Below are 17,055 nucleotides of genomic sequence, written 5' to 3'. Positions count from 1 at the left end.
CTTAGCATTATTCATTTAAGATATAAGTTATGTGTTGTTTTCACGTGTAATCGTCAAAATTCAAATAAAAAAAATGCAACTACTTGTACTAGCAGTCGAGTAGGAATGAACATGAAAAGGATGCCTAGCATATGTACTTTTAAACTTTTCGTGGTTTGACAAATATATTTTCGAACCTTTTTGCCTTGGCAATTTAATTATCAAATTAACCAATAAAAACAACTAACCTCAATGTTTAATGTGGATTAACATCGAGAAAGTTTTTACATCATTTTTTAGCACATCTATTCATTAAATTTCTCATAGTTTGACACTTTCATTATTAAAAAAGTTATAGAAAAAGTTATTTTTTTTTTTAGATTTAGCTCCTGAATTAACCATTTTTTTAATTTCAACTCTAAATAATTATTGAAAAATCACTACTCTTTAGAAAATTTAAGTACCAAATTACAAGAGAAAAAGGTTATGAACAAAGTAATAAATCATGAAAAGTAAAATGAAAAACCTTTGTCAAAAATCCACAACCAAATAGGAAATTTTTATGATGAGAACTGTGTTTTTTTTTTCCCTATTTATAAGAACCATTATTTTAGCAGTATTTAATTTTTAATAATTTTATCTATTAGTGTTCATAATAAAAATTTATAACATGCGATATATAACTATTTTCTAATAATAGAAAAAACTATTAAAAAATTAATCTAATCATTAAAATAGTAACTCAAACATATACGAAAAAACCTTAGGGTTGTTCTTTTGCAATGAAATTCAGAAAAAGTTTGAATTCAAATTTTAACTTTATTCAAGTTCATATTATTTTGTAAAATTTGAGTTTGAACTCAAGTTTGGGGCTAAACTCTTCAAGTTTCCATTTTAACTCGAGTTCATAAACTCAAACTCAAGTTATTGAATAATATTTTTTCTATTTTTAAAAATGTCATAACTTTTTTCGTTTTAATTCTGATTGAGATGATTTTTTTTCTATGCATTCACAACGAAAAGACGAATAAACCTCACTCATATACCCTATTAAAATTTTTCATCATCATTGAGTTTTTATTAAAATATTATCTAAATACAAATTTATTTTGACCAATCCAAACACAAACTCAAAAAGATTCTCAATTCAAATCATAACTCAAATGTGCATAACCAAACACAAACTCAAGTTATAACTTCAACTCAAATTATAACTCAAACTCAACTCAAAATCATTACTCACGTCACCCTAACTCAAAAATATAATAGAACAACCCCTTAGTTGTCCAAGAAAATGCGGTAAACTTCAAAAGAAAAACATAACATGAAACTCATGAACTAATAAGGAAAAAAAAAAGAAAATTTTAAAAAACAATTATGTAAGACTAGTTTATTTATACTATATCATTAGTTTATAAGTTATCTTTCAGTGACGTAAATAATAATAGAGTTGGAAAAAAATGATTGAAGTTAAAATTTTTTTAAAAAAGGGGAGGAGACGGAGCTGTTAAATTTTTAAAAACGACATAAAGCATTGACAATAACGACATAAAGCAAAAAAATTAAAAAACTGTCTAAAGCATTAACAATAACGAAACCACATGTCAGTTAGCTGTTCTTTCTTCTCTCTCTCTCTTCAAGCCATAATCTCATTTTCAACCATTTTCGTCTCACCCCTTAAAAAAAGAAAAAAAAAAAAGGTTGTTGCTGAAACTTGCAGGGAATCTGAATTGAAATATGGCCATAGATGCTGTTGAATCTCCGTCTCTTTCCCATTTCAGGTTCTTTTCTTTCTTGTTTACCCAACTCCTTTATTATTCATTCCAATCCTTCTTTCTTCTTCTTTTGTTTTTGTTTTTGTTTTTGTTTTTAATTTACTTATTAATATAAACAAAAACTTATGCTTCCTTGCAGTCAACAACGCCACTTCTATGTTGCCGTCGACAGGCTCCAATACAAGATGGTCCACAAATTTCAATTTCCACATTCAAAATTTTATTTCTTTTTAATTTCGTTTTTAATTTTTAATTTTTTTTTGTTTTAAATTCAAAGGGGATATGGGGATTTTGCAATTTGCAGGTGACGTTGCTGGACTTGCTGGGCATGGCGGGGGACCGTCCAGGCCTGCCAATGGTGGTCACGTGCAGCTCACGTGACGAGCTCGACGCTGTTTGTTCCGCCGTCTCCGGTCTCCCCTTCATCTCTTTGGCCCCTTTGGTATTTTTGCTCTTCTATACCAGTCTTCTGATTCTTAATAATTTCCTTCACTATTTGGACAAAATTAGTTTTTTTTTTTTTTTTTTGGCCTGGAATCAACAAAATTAGTTACATATACATATATATATATATATGTATATATAGATATATCGATAGATAGATATAAGTTAGATGGTGGGATAACCTTCTAGTCTTTTGATGAGGAACTGGGATTCAATTGGGTAAATTGTATATTGGACAATGATATTATGAAAATAGAATGGAAAGGAGAAGAAACATTCTCATTTCTTACGATGAAAAGGGAACAACCCAATTACATATAGAGGCAGTGCCTCTGAGTTTGTTAGCTAACAAACTTTCTTACCTATACAGCTGGCATAACAGAAAAATCACAAAATAAAAAAGGGCTAATAAAACAAATATCAGAAATATGGTTTAATTATCTTAACACTTCCCCTCAAGATGGAGAGTACAAATTATGAATTCCCATCTTGCTTAAAAGAAGCTGAAACTGAGTAGGATGAAGAGCTTTAGTAAGAAGATCTGCAAACTAATTGTGAGTTGAAACATGCATGGTTTTTTAAGACTCCATCTTGGATCTTTTCTCGCACAAAATGACAATCGATCTTGATGTGTTTGGTACGCTCATGATAGACCAGGTTGGCAGCAATGTGAAGGGCAGCTTGATTGTCACAGTAAAGGAGAGCTAGTCCCTGGTGATCAACTTTCAATCCTTAAGCAAACCAAGCAACCAAACAATCTCACAAGTGGTGTTGGCCATGGATCGGTACTCAGCTTCCGCAGAAGAGCGAGAGACCACTTGTTGCTTATTAGATTTCCAAGAAATGAGAGAGGATCCAAGGAAAATACAAAAGCCTAAGGGAGTGTCGAGTGTCTGGACAAGTACCCCAATCCGCATCTGAAAAGGCCTTGAGCTGTATAGTTGAAGTCGAAGGGAAGAAAAGTCCCTGACTAGGAGTTCTCTTGATGTATTGCAAAATCCACATAGTTGCTCGAAGATGCACAGTGCGTGGAGCTGCTAGAAATTGACTGAGACGGTTTACATAATAGCTAAGATCATGATGTGTGATGGTGAGATATATTAGCTTTCTAATTAATCTTTGGTAGCTTGTAGGGTCCTCAAGTAAGTCACCATTAGATTGTGAGATTTTCAAATTGGGTTCCATAGGGACGGAAACAGGTTTGCAACCCAAATATCCTGCTTCGGATAGCAACTCTAGAGCATATTTTCTTTGACAAAGAGAAATACCAACAGCGGATCTAGCAACCTCGAAACCCAAAAAATACCTTAGTGCCCCCAAGTCCTTCATCTTGAACTGTCTATTGAGGGCTGCCTTTAGAGTATCCACAGCAGTTTGATCATTGCTTGCTATTATAATGTTGTCAACATACACCAAGAGAGCCAAGAAGGAATCACCATGAGATTTGGTGAATAAGGAATGGTCACAATCCGATTGTGTGAACCCTTCTGATTGTAGAACACTTGAGAACTTGTGAAACCATTGTCGAGACGCTTGCTTCAAGCCATAGATTGATTTATGGAGCCTGCAAACCACATTATGAGGTAAGATCTCTCCCTTTCCACCAACATAGCCAGGTGGAAGGGTCATATAAACTTCTTCAGTGAGGTCTCCATAGAGGAATGCGTTTGTCACATCAAGCTGAGTAAGAGACTAGCCAAAAACAACAACTAAAGGAAGCAAAACTTTGACTGTAACAAGCTTTGCGACAGGTGAGAATGTGTCCAGGAAGTCAATGCCATGCTGTTGTGTGTAACCTTTCGCAACGAGACGGGCTTTATGCCTTTCAACAGTTCCATCAACGTGAAACTTGGTCTTGTACACCCATTTGCAACCCACCGGGTGTTTGCCATGAGGAAGAGGCACGATAGACCAGGTGTTGTTGCTTTCCAAAGCCTGCAACTCAACATTCATTGCGTCACGCCACATATGAGACTCAACGGCTTGAGAGAAAGATTTTGGTTCGGTATGGGATGAGAGAGACAAGACATAGGTCCGGTATGGCTGGGACAACTTGTGATAACTAAGAAAGGAGGATATTGGATGAGAAGTAGAGTGGGATGGACTGAGAACGGAAGAGGAAGAGGAAGATGACTGTGTAACTAAGGAACAATGATAATCAGACAGATAAGAGGGTGGTTTGGTGAGTCGTTGTGGTCGGCAGGTAGGAATTGAGGGAGGAAGAACAGTGGCAGTAGGAGGAGGAGACGTAGCTTGGATAGAAGAGGAAGATGAGTTAGGGGAGGGAAGAGATTCAGGAGAGGAAGGAAGGGGTGTGAGAAGCACTCGGTCAGTGAAGAAGTCATGGAGAGCAGGACCGGGTGGGGAATTAGCAAAAGGAAAGATGGATTCATAAAACATCACATTACGGGAAATGTAAGTTTTGTTGCTCTCTAAATTGAGTAATTTGTAACCTTTATTAATCAAAAGGGTAACCAAGGAAAACTGAGGCACGAGCCCGAGGGACAAACTTTGTGCGGTGATTGGGAAGAGTCGAACCATAACATAAACAGCCAAAGGTGCGGAGGTGAGTATAAACATTCTCATTTCTTACGATGAAAAGGGGAGCAACCCAATTACATATAGAGGCACTGCTTCTAAATTTGTTAGCTAACAAACTTTCTTACTTACACAGCTGGCATAACAGAAAAATCACAAAATAAAAAAGGGCTAATAAAACAAATATCAGAAATATGGTTTAATTATCATAATAAATGATTCTGACTCATTTCTTTAGGGGGCCATTACAAATTTTGGCATTATCTTAAGTTCGGCAACCGTATGGTACGGTAAGTGTAACATTTTTTCTTATAAAATTGTAACTTCTTTGTGTAACACAATAATACTGAGCAAAGTGTAATATAACATGGCAGAAGATTACATTTTATCTAGTGTTGCACTTGAACAAAATGAGTGCTACACAAATATACAAATGATGTTACATTGACGAGGACTAGTATGGCCGACAACAATTCCAACAAATTTTACTATGGGTATTGACATTCAAAACCTTTTGTATTAGGATTGTCAAAAGTTCGACTTTTTGTGCCCATGGTCAACAATCAACATTTCTGTGAATGACATTACTTTGAGCTTGTTATAATTGATTCAGCCGTTGCCTAATGAATTGAATACTGGGTTTTTTTAATTGGTTCGGATAATCGGATGTTATATGTTTCTCTTTTTTGGTCTAATTTTGAATTCTACAAGTAGTAACTTGCTTAAGGCCTGGACACCAGCACCCTATGTTTATATTGTTGGAAACCGAATCGAATTCGGATGCGGAAGCGTGACGGGGAGGCGGATCGTGTATAACAAAAATTTCAGAAAAATTTTTGAGATACTCTATAGATTATATTAATTTATGCACGAATAAATTAATCACATTAATTTATATATATCAAGAACTCATTCAGGAAAAATATCTGGAAGCCGACTCGGATGATAACTTGAGTTCTTTGTCCACGAACAGTCCTTGCTCCAAGCTTTGTGTTTAGAAGATCAAAGTTTTTCACGTCGATTTTTTGATTCCACGTAGACGTGTATGTGGGTACACGTGAGACAAAACATGTTTCAGAAACACTCGAATTTTCACAAACACCAACGCATGCACGATGTTGAATTTTTTTTTGAGAGAAAAATTTTCCTCTCTTTTTTTCTTTGAGAAAATTCGGCCACCAACTCTTAGGGCAGAAAAAATTGCTTTTAAAAATTGTGTTCACAATTTTCTATCATTATCATATTTAAAGAGTAGAAGTCAAACTTCAAAACAGAATCAAATCTCTATCTCCTATTTGAATTTGAAACAACAAAATCTCCTCTACTTATCCCTAAAGTGGCCGGCCACCCCTAGGATTTTCTAACCCTGTGTGTGGCGCCAAAACTGGATAAGGAAGGAAGTGAATTCATCTTTTATCCTATAGTCCAATTTTAATTCAAATTCAAATTCGAATTTAAGTCAAACTTAAATTAATTTGAATTCTAAATTGAATAACTTATCAAATAAGTTTAAAAGGATAAATTTAAATTATGTTCACAATTCAAATTTAAATAATCACATTATTTAAATAATAATTAATTCTCAATTAATTATTTTTCGAGCATTTAATTTTAGAATTCCATAATTCTAAAATTTTCATTTTGTTCTTTGTGTCTGGTAGAATTACAAGGACGACGCGGGGACTTATGGACCTATAATCCCGAGCTCTAATAAAATTAATAATTAATTAAACACTTTAATTAATTAATTAATTATATTAATTCCAATAGTTACTCCACTATAAACTTGGAATTGAACTCTCAAAATTATAGACATTAATTACTTCTAAACTGTGAAGTGTCCATTTGATGTAGTCATTACATATAGATCAATCCTTCATAAATAATTCATAATTAGAGTCAGGTAGAATCCGTTAACCTCTCTAATTATATCTTCATCCTTGAGTACCATTGATTCTCTAATGGATAGTGATTCATAAAACACATTCATGAATCAGAGCGCTCTTACTAATCCAAGTACCGAATCAACACTCAAGAGAATTAGGGGTTGTTCTTTTGTCTAAAAAACTCAAAAAAAGATAACTCGAGTTCTAACTTTATTCAAGTTCATGTTCTTTTAAGTTTTAACTTTATTCAATTTTACTCAACTTTATTCAAGTTACAACTTCAACTCAAGTTATAACTCAAATTCAACTCAAAAACTACACTCAAATTACACTCCAAAAGAACAACCCCTTATTTATCTACTTCTTTCTCAAGAAGGAATAGATTCCATTTCGTATAATAACATTCTCAGCTACATATTTCATCATATCTCCAAAATATAAGGAATAGGATTCAGGGTCTCGGAATCCGTACCGAGTAAATCAAAAGACATAAATCCATAAATAGGAGTTTGTTAAGAATTCATGATTAAGATCATTCTATATATGACCATCGGTAGACTCAATTAGAATTTCTATGCTTTAACGGAAATTATTAGAAATTCATATTGTGTATGTGTCATTGTTTCACACAATCTCATTATGCGAAATACACTCATTCAATATCTCACCATATTAACAGTGCGGATAGCACCGTTCCATTCTAAATGAGAATGACATGTATTAATAATGTTTTAATTAAAGATTCTGAACTTTAATTAAATTCATTATGAACAATGTTTTTGATTATTATCCTTAAACACTATCCTCTTATATATAACACTTATATACTGTGTTTAAGGTTACATAAATAATCACGGAATTTTCATTTGATATTCATAAAATATTCATAAATATATGCACATAAAATGATGAATAAACTCTTTTATTAATTAAATAATAAACATCTTATTACATATTATGCTTTTAGGACACTATTCCCAACATATATGTACTGGACTTGTTTTTTCCTAGCACTACAGTGTGTTCTAAGGCACATGCGTTGTTTTTTGTTTTTGTTTTGTGTGTGTGTGTGTGTGTGCCAGTACAGTGACCTTCCAGAAGCAGATCGTGCATCGGTTCTAGAGAACTTCCGGCAAGCAACGACAAGGTGGAACCAAAAAGTTAGTGCCGAATCAGGAGCGGACTGTGATATTGGCAAAGATGAACAAAAAACTCATATGATTGTCGTAACGGATGCATGCCTTCCTCTTATTTCTTCTGGGGAGGCACCTATTGCTGCTCATGTTCTAATAAATTTTGAGTTACCAACAAAGAAGGTGGAGATCCTATTCTTCCTTTATGACTTGTATGTGTTATATTGCTTGTGTTCATGTCTACTAGTGTGTTTTACTCTTTTGCATCCGATTTTCTATTGTTGCCGATTAGACTTTTTCAACTAGTGTGTTTAAGACTCAATAGCCATGTGCCCCTAGAGATTCTCTGTTCGATGGAGAAAAAATTGGCGGAATTTGCCTTTGCGATCTACAAAAACATATTTGCAGTTGTGTGAAAAAATCTTAAAGACTTTACTTCTCATGAGTAGCTGAAAAGAATGTAGACAAAGCTCATATGCAGTTTATTCTTTGGTAGTTTATCTTTTGTTGCAACTAGCAAGGGTTACACTGCTTATTCAGTGTCTGATTTTATTAATTCAACCGTTTATTAGATTGTGTTAAACCCTGTGCACACTTTAGAGCATTTCATAATTTCTCTGGGACTTTGGCAGAACTTTTTATTTATTTTTAACCACAACATTGTTTTCCACAATCCACTTATTGAACAAACTTCTCGACTCACAACAAGAAGGGGATGATAAAGACTGTCATTTGGAACAAAATCAAGAAAAGAACTGAAAGAAAGAAGAAAAGAATCACGGTAGACTTTATTGATTGTAGAAATGTACACTTCAATCGGTAGAACTTCGAGGGTCTGCTTCCTCCCTTACTTGGAATCTTTCCAAGATTTGTACAAGATTTCTGTTAATTTCCCGATGCCTGTCTATCCCTCTTGCCCCCCCTTTTATACACTTTCCCTCTAACAAACAAACTTTCTCAGTAAGCTAACTAAACTAATACTAACACTTCCACAACAAGCTTCCAACACCTACAGCAAGCTAAAGACAACCTTTCCTAATCCTGTTTATTCCTCCTAACATACACTTGCCTGAGTAGGGGCTTATCAATTACACCCCCCCCCCCTCAAAAAAGTCACCTTGTCCTCAAGGTGGAAGGCAGGAAACTGGCACTGAATCACCTCAAACAGCTCCCATGAAGATTCAAAGTCAAGAAGATGGCGCCATTTAATCAAAACCTCCAAGGAACCTGTGGCAGGGGAAAAATGTGTATCCAGGACCTGAGCGGGTTCCACTTGCAACGTCAAATCTTCCGACAAGATTGGAGGCAAAGATTAAGGAATATCCACAGGACCTAGCGCCTTCTTCAAGCGGGACACATGAAAGACCGGGTGAATCCGAGCGTGAGAAGAAAGTTGCAGCTGATACGCCACTGGACCAACTCGAGTGAGGATTGGAAACGGCCCATAATAGCGAGGAGCAAGCTTTTCATTTACCACACGCGCCAACGCTCGATGACAATACGGCTGGAGCTTCAAATAAACCATGTCACCCACCTCAAATGTCACAGAACGGCGCTTCTTGTTGGCATGGTCTCGCATAGACTGTTGAGCGCGACCTAAATGGTCCTTCAATTCCGCCAACAGCGCATCTCGATCGCATAGTTGCCGCTCCAACTCTGATGTAGTCGTAGAACCGGCCTCATAAGGCACCAACTGCGGAGGATCCTGTCCATAGAGAGCTTTGAAAGGCGTCATGGCAGCCGAAACATGAAAGCTCGTATTGTACCAATATTCCGCCCACGAAAGATGTGTAAACCACTACCTAGGTTGGCCAGAGACAAAACAACGCAAGTAGGCCTCCAAACAACGGTTGACGACCTCCGTTTGTCCATCCGTCTGTGGATGGTACGCCGTACTCCGGTATAAAGTAGTGCCCTGCAATCGGAAAAGTTCCTTTAAAAAATGGCTCATAAAAACCTTGTTTTGATCGGAGATGATACTCCGCGGAAATCCATGTAGGCGCACTATGTCTTGGACAAATGAAGCAGCCATGGTGTTGGCCGAGAACGGGTGTTTAAGGCCAATGAAGTGACCATACTTACTGAGGCGGTCAACGACAACCAAGATCGAATTAGAGCTCGCAGATTTAGGTAATCCCTCAATAAAGTCCATGGAAATATCATCCCAAACCCGATTGGGTATAGGCAAAGGCTGCAACAACCCGGCCGGCGATAACGTCGACGACTTATGTTGTTGATAGACGGCACAAGCAGCCACAAAAGACTCGACATCCTTACGCATACCCCTCCAGTAAAACTCCATTGCCAACCGCTTGTAAGTCTTAAAGACCCCCGAATGCCTGCCTAGCTTACTACTATGAAACTCACATAACAGGGTCGGAATAAGAGGAGATTTTGGAGGAATGACCAACCTGCTCTTGTATAGTGCTCCCTTTGAAGAGAAAACCCCGCCGAAGAAGGAGAGCCAGCCAACAACTCTTTCACGGTTTTACTGAGCCCCGGATCTGCCTTAACCTGCCGCTGCAACTCCTTAATATCGAGCACCATTGGAGTTGTCATGACCATTAAAGCAAGCCCCATTTGCTGTCTTGATAGGGCATCAGCCACCCTATTTTCTAGACCCGGTTTGTATTGAATCTCGAAATCATAGCCAAGCAATTTACATAACCATCTTTGATGCTCCACAATTACCAAGCACTGTTCCAATAAGAACTTCAAACTTTTCTGATCGGTACGCACCACAAAGCGTCTTCCTAACAAGTAAGGTCGCCATTTCTGAATGGCTAACACAATGGCCATCAGTTTCCGCTCATAGACCGATTTGGCGCGAGCGCGCGCCGAAAGGACTTGTCTAAAGTAAGCGATGGGGCGCTGCTGTTGCATCAAAACCGCTCCTAGACCAAACCCCGAAGCGTCAGATTCCACCACGAAAGGTTGTGAAAAATCTGACAAGGCCAACATTGGAATCTCAGTCATAGCCCTTTTTAAGTGCTGAAAAGCATCCTCAGCCTCAGAATTCCAGTGAAAGGCGTCCTTCTTAAGTTGTTGCGTCAATGGCCACGCAATGCGTCCATACCCCTCCACGAAACGGCAGTAATAACCTGTGAGGCCCAAGAACCCCCGCAACTCCTTGATGGACCGCGGAGTAGGCCAATCCAACATAGCCTGTATCTTGCTGGAATCCGCGGAAACTCCATTCCTAGAGACCACATGACCCAAATATTCCAATTGCTCCTGTGCGAAGAGACATTTTTTTTATTGACGTACAACTAGTTGGCCTACAAAACCGAAAGGACCCTATCCAAGCACTCCAAATGGTCCTCCCAAGAAGAACGGCTGTAAATCAGGATGTCATCAAAGAAAACCAACACAAAGCGGCATAAGAATGGCTTCAATACTTCATTCATCAAAGACTGAAATGTAGCTGGGGCGTTGGTTAATCCGAAAGGCATAACGAGGAACTCAGTGTGTCCCTTAGGAGTGCGAAAAGCAGTCTTAGGAATGTCCTCGTCACACATGCGAATTTGGTGATATCCTGATTTCAAATCTAATTTGGTGAAGATGGTGGCTCCGCATAACTCATCTAACAACTCTTCTATCACCGGAATTGGGAATTTATCTGGGACCGTGGCTTTGTTTAGCGCCTTATAATCTATGCAAAATCTCCAACTGCCATCTTTCTTCTTGACGAGAAAAACCGGCTGGAGAAAGGGCTCGTACTCGGCTGTATAATTCCAGCCGCCGACATTTCCCTTACTAGCTTCTCGATTTCATTTTTTTGAAAATGGGGGTATCGGTAAGGTCGGACACTAATCGGACCGGTGCCATTGTCAAGAATTATGTGGTGGTCCTTCACTCTGTGAGGAGGTAAACCGGCTGGCATGTTAAGAACTGCCGCATGCTTTTGCAACAAAACGCAAAGTTGCTCATTGCTCTCCTCTTCCTTATCACAACCTTGCTCCACCCCCAATTGACTCATTTCCAAGTAAATGCCCTGCCCTTCATGACGAATGGTGTGCATCATGGCCTTGAGGGAAATCAATGACCTTGTAAGACTAGCATCCCCCTTCAACATTCTCCCCGTGCACCTTGAATCTCATAACTTGAGTCTTCCAATTGACATTCATACTCCCCAAAGTCTCAAGCCATTGCATTCCTAGAATCACATCTATTCCACCCAATTCCAGTGGCAAGAAATTCTCAATTATGGTCAAGTCTTGCATGCTCAACACCACTTCTTTACACAATCCCTGCACTTGTACCGACTCCCCCATGCCCGTTTGGACACCAAAACCCGTTGTAGGAGTTATGGACAATTTTAATTCTGACACTAGAGTAAGAGAAATAAAGTTGTGTGTAGCCCCGGAATCGATTAAAACAATTACCTCACGATGACCAATCTCCCCCTTTATCTTCATGGTTTTTGGTGTCGTCAACCCCACTACGGAGTTCAAGGATAACTTGATCACCTCCGTTCGTAGCAATTCCCCGGGCTCCTCCTTTGCCTCATCCAACTCAATTTCCTCGTTTTCAAATTCGTCCTCATCACTAACTAACATAATCCGCAACTCCCTCTTCTTACAGCGATGCCCAACAGTAAACTTTTCATCACAACGGAAACATAGTCCCCTAATCCTCTTCTCCTGCCACTCCGAGTCGGATAATTTCCAGAATGGAAAATCCTTCTTCGGCCTCTCGACACTAGGGCTGCCTTGAGGCTGATTCGCTGGAGTTCCCATTGGCAGATTCGATGTGAGACTCGCTGCTTGAGGACGCCAAACTCGAGACCCGCCAATCTCCCTTCGCAGCAACAGATTTTTCTCTTCGATTCGCTGCGCAATGTCCATGATTTCGGAGAGCCCCTCTGGCTTGAGTAAGCGCAGTTAAGCCCGAATATCAGCCCTCAATCCATTCACAAAAATGCCTTCAAGGATTTCTTCCGGAACTTCTTGTAAAGGGGCAGCCAATACCTCAAAATTCCGGCGATATTCAGCCACCGTACCTGTCTGTCTAAGTGCCAGAAATCGTTCACACAGATTTCCCTCTTGTGAAGAACGAAAACGTTGCAGGAGAGCCACCTTGAAATCAGTCCAAGTGATGAAAGGCCGCCGCTGATTCTGCCATTGAAACCATGATAGTGCATCTCCCTCTAATGCAATTCCTGCAGTCATTAATTTTTCCCTCTCCGAGAACCTGTTAATTGAGAAAAACTGGCTCATTCTAAACAGCCAACCATCCGGATCAATGCCACTGAACAGCGGGTAGTCCAATTGTTTCCGCCTCACCTGTGAGAAATCCTCACCTCCCCACGGCTCCCCATACTTGCCCATGAAATCCATAGAGTCCTCAGCCTCATTTTCCTCCCAATACCGTCTTCCTTCTCTACCCATATGTCCACCGCAACGTCCCCCCTCAAAACGACCATCCCCTCTCTCAAAACGACCATCCCCTCTCTGTCTAGGTCCTTCATTTCCTGTATGAACTCCTCCTTCTCCTTATCCATTTCGGCCACTGCAACCGTCCCGTACATCCTCGGAAGTTCCTCCCATTCGGAAATCACCGCGCCGCCCATTGCGGAGGTTGCGTTCGCCGTCGCCGGTCTCGCCGCCCCTGGGTCGGCCATTCCGTCCATCTCGATTGAGATCGGAACGATTTCCGTTCGCGAATCAAACCCTAGCTCGCGCGATCTCTTCTCTGACCTGGTTTTCCCTGCAGTCCACTTCCCGTCATTTTCCCTTTTCCCTTTCCCCGAGAACCTGAGGATCGGCTATTTCTCCTAAGTTGCGACCGTCCTCCTCCACCAGTCCAGCAACTTCACGAGCTAGTCCTTGGACCACTCCGATCTCGTCTTCCCTAACCTTCGCGATTCCTAAACGTGATCCCTCCGCCGGCAGATTCGCCGTCGTCGCCGCAGAAAGCAATTGCATCTGCTCCTCCATCAGTCGGCACAGATCCGACACATTCTGGCTCATTTCAGCCATATTATGGTTGATTTCCGTTCTACTTTGGCTCATTTCCGCCCTTACCTCGCCAAATTCCTTTTCCACTGAAGCCTTAACTTGATGAATCTCCTTCTCCATCGCCTCAAATTTCTCCTCCGCTTTTCTGGCAGCCATTATCACCCAGAAAAGTGCTCTGATACCAAAATGATAAAGACTGTCGTTTGGAACAAAATCAAGAAAAGAACTGAAAGAAAGAAGAAAAGAATCACGGTAGACTTTATTGATTATAGAAATGTACACTCCAATCGGCAGAACTTTGAGGGTCTGCTTCCTCCCTTACTTGGAATCTTTCCAAGATTTGTACAAGATTTCTGTTAATTTCCCGATGCCTGGCTATCCCTCTTGCCCCCCCTTTTGTACACTTTCCCTCTAACAAACAAACTTTCTCAGTAAGCTAATTAAACTAATACTAACATTTCCACAGCAAGCTTCCACACCTACAGCAAGCTAAAGACAGCCTTTCCTAACCCTGTTTATTCCTCCTAACATACACTTGCCTGAGTAGGGGCTTATCAGGGGAAACCATACTTTTTTGTCATTCCCGAATAACTTTTTTGTTCTTTATTCCCTCCTCTGGGGCTTCTTACCCCTTCTATGGCACTGGACATTCTCCAACTGACTTCCCTCAGTCAGTCCGTCCATCTCTCCAACCCCTTCTCTAGGGCATATCCGTTCTCCAACTAATTCCCAACAGTTGGTCGGATTGTCAGAGCCTCCTTCACCACACCCGCTCGTACCTCGTCCTTGAAATCCAACCACTTTAATGCCTACTGGCTTTGTTAGCACATGAATTCTACCACCTATAAAGGTTTTAATCATCTTAAGAAGTCTCTCTTCACCTTGCCTAGCAGTCGCATCTGAGCTCGTAAAATGAGTACTATTCACCCCGCACTTCACCAAGTGGCTAATTAACTATTCACGCTCTAGCAGTAAACATGTTGTATACCTTCTCTTCTATCTCCATTTACTTGCTTCCTTCACATCATTGTTGAGCAGGAAACATACACGAGACGGATGTCAACTTGTTTGGCCTCAGGTTCTTTCTCTAATGCTTTATTCCTTCATTAATTATACAAAGTATCTGATTTTGTGGTTTCACAGTTATTTCTTGTAATTATGCAGATGGCTTTGTAATCAATATGGTTGTTGGGGGTGAGGTAGTGACGCTCAAAAGCCTTGAAGAGAACAGCAATCTTGTAATAGCTGAGATGCCAATAAATGTAAAGTTTTTTCCCCTCCATGTCGCAGCATGACGGAAATGCAGTTAACTAATGACCACGAGAACAAGGAACTAGTTTTCTCGTAAAAATAACTTCTCTTCTCCATTCTGAATGAGCTGCTGTTCGTTATTTTTGCAGATTTATGAGATACTGTGAAGAAATCTGATCTTCGAAACAAGCCGGAAAAAGACATGTCAGAACACTTAGATCCACATACTGATGGCGATGGTTGACAAAATTGTCTATGATTTAATGCTCTCCGAGTAGATGTAACTAACCGTTTTTCTTCCCCCCTGTTCAATTCAGATGCAGAATAGTGTATTTTATGCTTCCAAATGGTACGCTTTGCATGTTTATTATTGGATAAACTGATGTTTGGAGAGGAAAGGAAAAAAGGAAACTTGGGCAGAACAGATAAATGTTGGTACAGAAATCTTCTTTTTTAGTGAAAAAAGATATTTGGCAGGAAATGAAGGGATAATTAAGTGGTGACCTTCAAAATTGCATTGCAATAAGAGAAATATCGTTATCATGGAAAAACTTCTTAACGTTGTGTTTATCATCAGGATGTTTATCATCAGGATTCAGTATTGATTATATTAAGGGAAAAAAAAAAGAAAAAAGAAAAAAGGGAACAGAAGTTCTAATTATTGTTTGTGTGCCTCTCGAGTTGCTTGCAGCGAATGTTTTGAGCCTGGAAGAATATGGGCATTCCTTGCATTCCTGTAGGAGAAAAACCAGAAATACCACTAAAGATGATAAAAAAAATATTATTTATACCATTTTACTTAAAAATAAATAATTATCATTCAATTAATAAATAAAAAATAAAAATTATAATGTCACTCAATTATTTAGAATGGCATAAATAATAAGTCTACACAAAATTATAGCAAACCATCTACTTTTCTCTTACTTGTTACTTGAAGTCATATTGCAAAAGGTGCAAATTGTAGATAACTTACTAAAGACAATGACATGGACTTTAAGTACAGTAGTTGTATGATATCACAAAGTGTAACATTTTTCATACGAACTTGTAATTTACTATATTTTATTGAGTATTATACTTAGACAAAATTAGTGTTATGCAAATATGCAAACGATATTATAATAACAAACAAAATATATTGCATTTGTGAGACTGGTATGGCCGTGGAACTAGAGACATTTCCTAAAGACCACCTCTTTTAGTTTAAAAAACTATCATTCACATATCTTGTCCCCGTTTTTGAGATATAAAACGTCTCTTTTACCCTTTTAGTTAATTAACTCAAAATAATTTCTTTAATACATAAATTATAAAAATTTTAAAAAGAGAGAGAGACAGAAGAATTTCTAAAACACGTCTAATATGAGATCTAAAACCACCTCTAAAAAATAATCTGTGTCTTCTGGAAAGAAATAACTTAAGGCCCCGCACTGATTCGAGTTTTGCTACAGTAAAAAAACTTTTAGAAATAGTCATATCTAATTTTTTTATTATAGTAAAAAGTTTTTATATAAAATTATATCTTAACTCAAATTAAAAACTCGAATCAGCGAACTAAACGCCCTAAAACTAAAAGGGAGAAAGAGGAAAATATGCCAAGACTTGAGATGAATTAAAATTAATAGGCCAATAGTTTACATAAGTTAATAAATAGGCCAAATTACTGTTTTTATCCATAACTTGTCTGGTTATGATGACAAGTTATTGTCCATAATTCACGATTTTTGTTCATAACTTCTCTGGCTATGAACCATAACTTGATAAGTTTGTCCATAACTTATCTGATTATAAATTATAATTTGAGAAGTTATGACCTATTAATTTCTATAACGAAAAATTAACCGATATACTTTCGTAAGTTTTTTATATTTGCCTATTTTCTACTATTTCCGAAACTTAAAATACATTATTGGGGTGGGTCGTGAGGACTGGGTCTTTAGTTTTGCGGTGCCAAGCGGGCTGGTGCAGGATGGGCTGCCTTCCTTGTAAAGCGGGCATAGTTGTAGTCTACTCTTAAACTCCTGTTTGTTTTGATGAAGTAGTGAATGTTGGGGAGGCATTGCCAAATTTTGGAGATGGTTACAAG

At 38.5% G+C, this 17,055-nt stretch overlaps 1 protein-coding gene across 1 annotated transcript; it reads left to right on the top strand.

Annotated features, from left to right (window-relative positions):
* Positions 1-1,577: 1,577 nt before the first annotated feature.
* On the top strand, positions 1,578-15,469 carry LOC21411572 (ATP-dependent RNA helicase FAL1). Its single transcript, XM_024166981.1, has 7 exons — positions 1,578-1,760; positions 1,894-1,942; positions 2,059-2,196; positions 7,705-7,938; positions 14,754-14,793; positions 14,880-14,977; positions 15,116-15,469. Exons 1-7 carry the CDS (start codon positions 1,717-1,719, stop codon positions 15,131-15,133), a joined length of 621 nt encoding a protein of 206 aa, XP_024022749.1. The 5' UTR covers positions 1,578-1,716; the 3' UTR covers positions 15,134-15,469.
* Positions 15,470-17,055: the final 1,586 nt, after the last annotated feature.

Source organism: Morus notabilis, unplaced genomic scaffold, assembly GCF_000414095.1.
Source record: "Morus notabilis unplaced genomic scaffold, ASM41409v2 Scaffold292, whole genome shotgun sequence".
Lineage (NCBI taxonomy): Eukaryota > Viridiplantae > Streptophyta > Magnoliopsida > Rosales > Moraceae > Morus > Morus notabilis.
This window is presented reverse-complemented; position numbering and strand designations above follow the sequence as displayed.

Bases quoted from the DNA above. Each gene is read 5' to 3' on its own strand.
- LOC21411572 (XM_024166981.1), top strand. From the start codon at position 1,717: ATGGCCATAGATGCTGTTGAATCTCCGTCTCTTTCCCATTTCAG. The intron at 2,197-7,704 runs GTATTTTTGCTC...TGTGTGTGCCAG, and splicing joins TCATCTCTTTGGCCCCTTTG to TACAGTGACCTTCCAGAAGC. The intron at 7,939-14,753 runs GTGGAGATCCTA...ATTGTTGAGCAG, and splicing joins TTGAGTTACCAACAAAGAAG to GAAACATACACGAGACGGAT.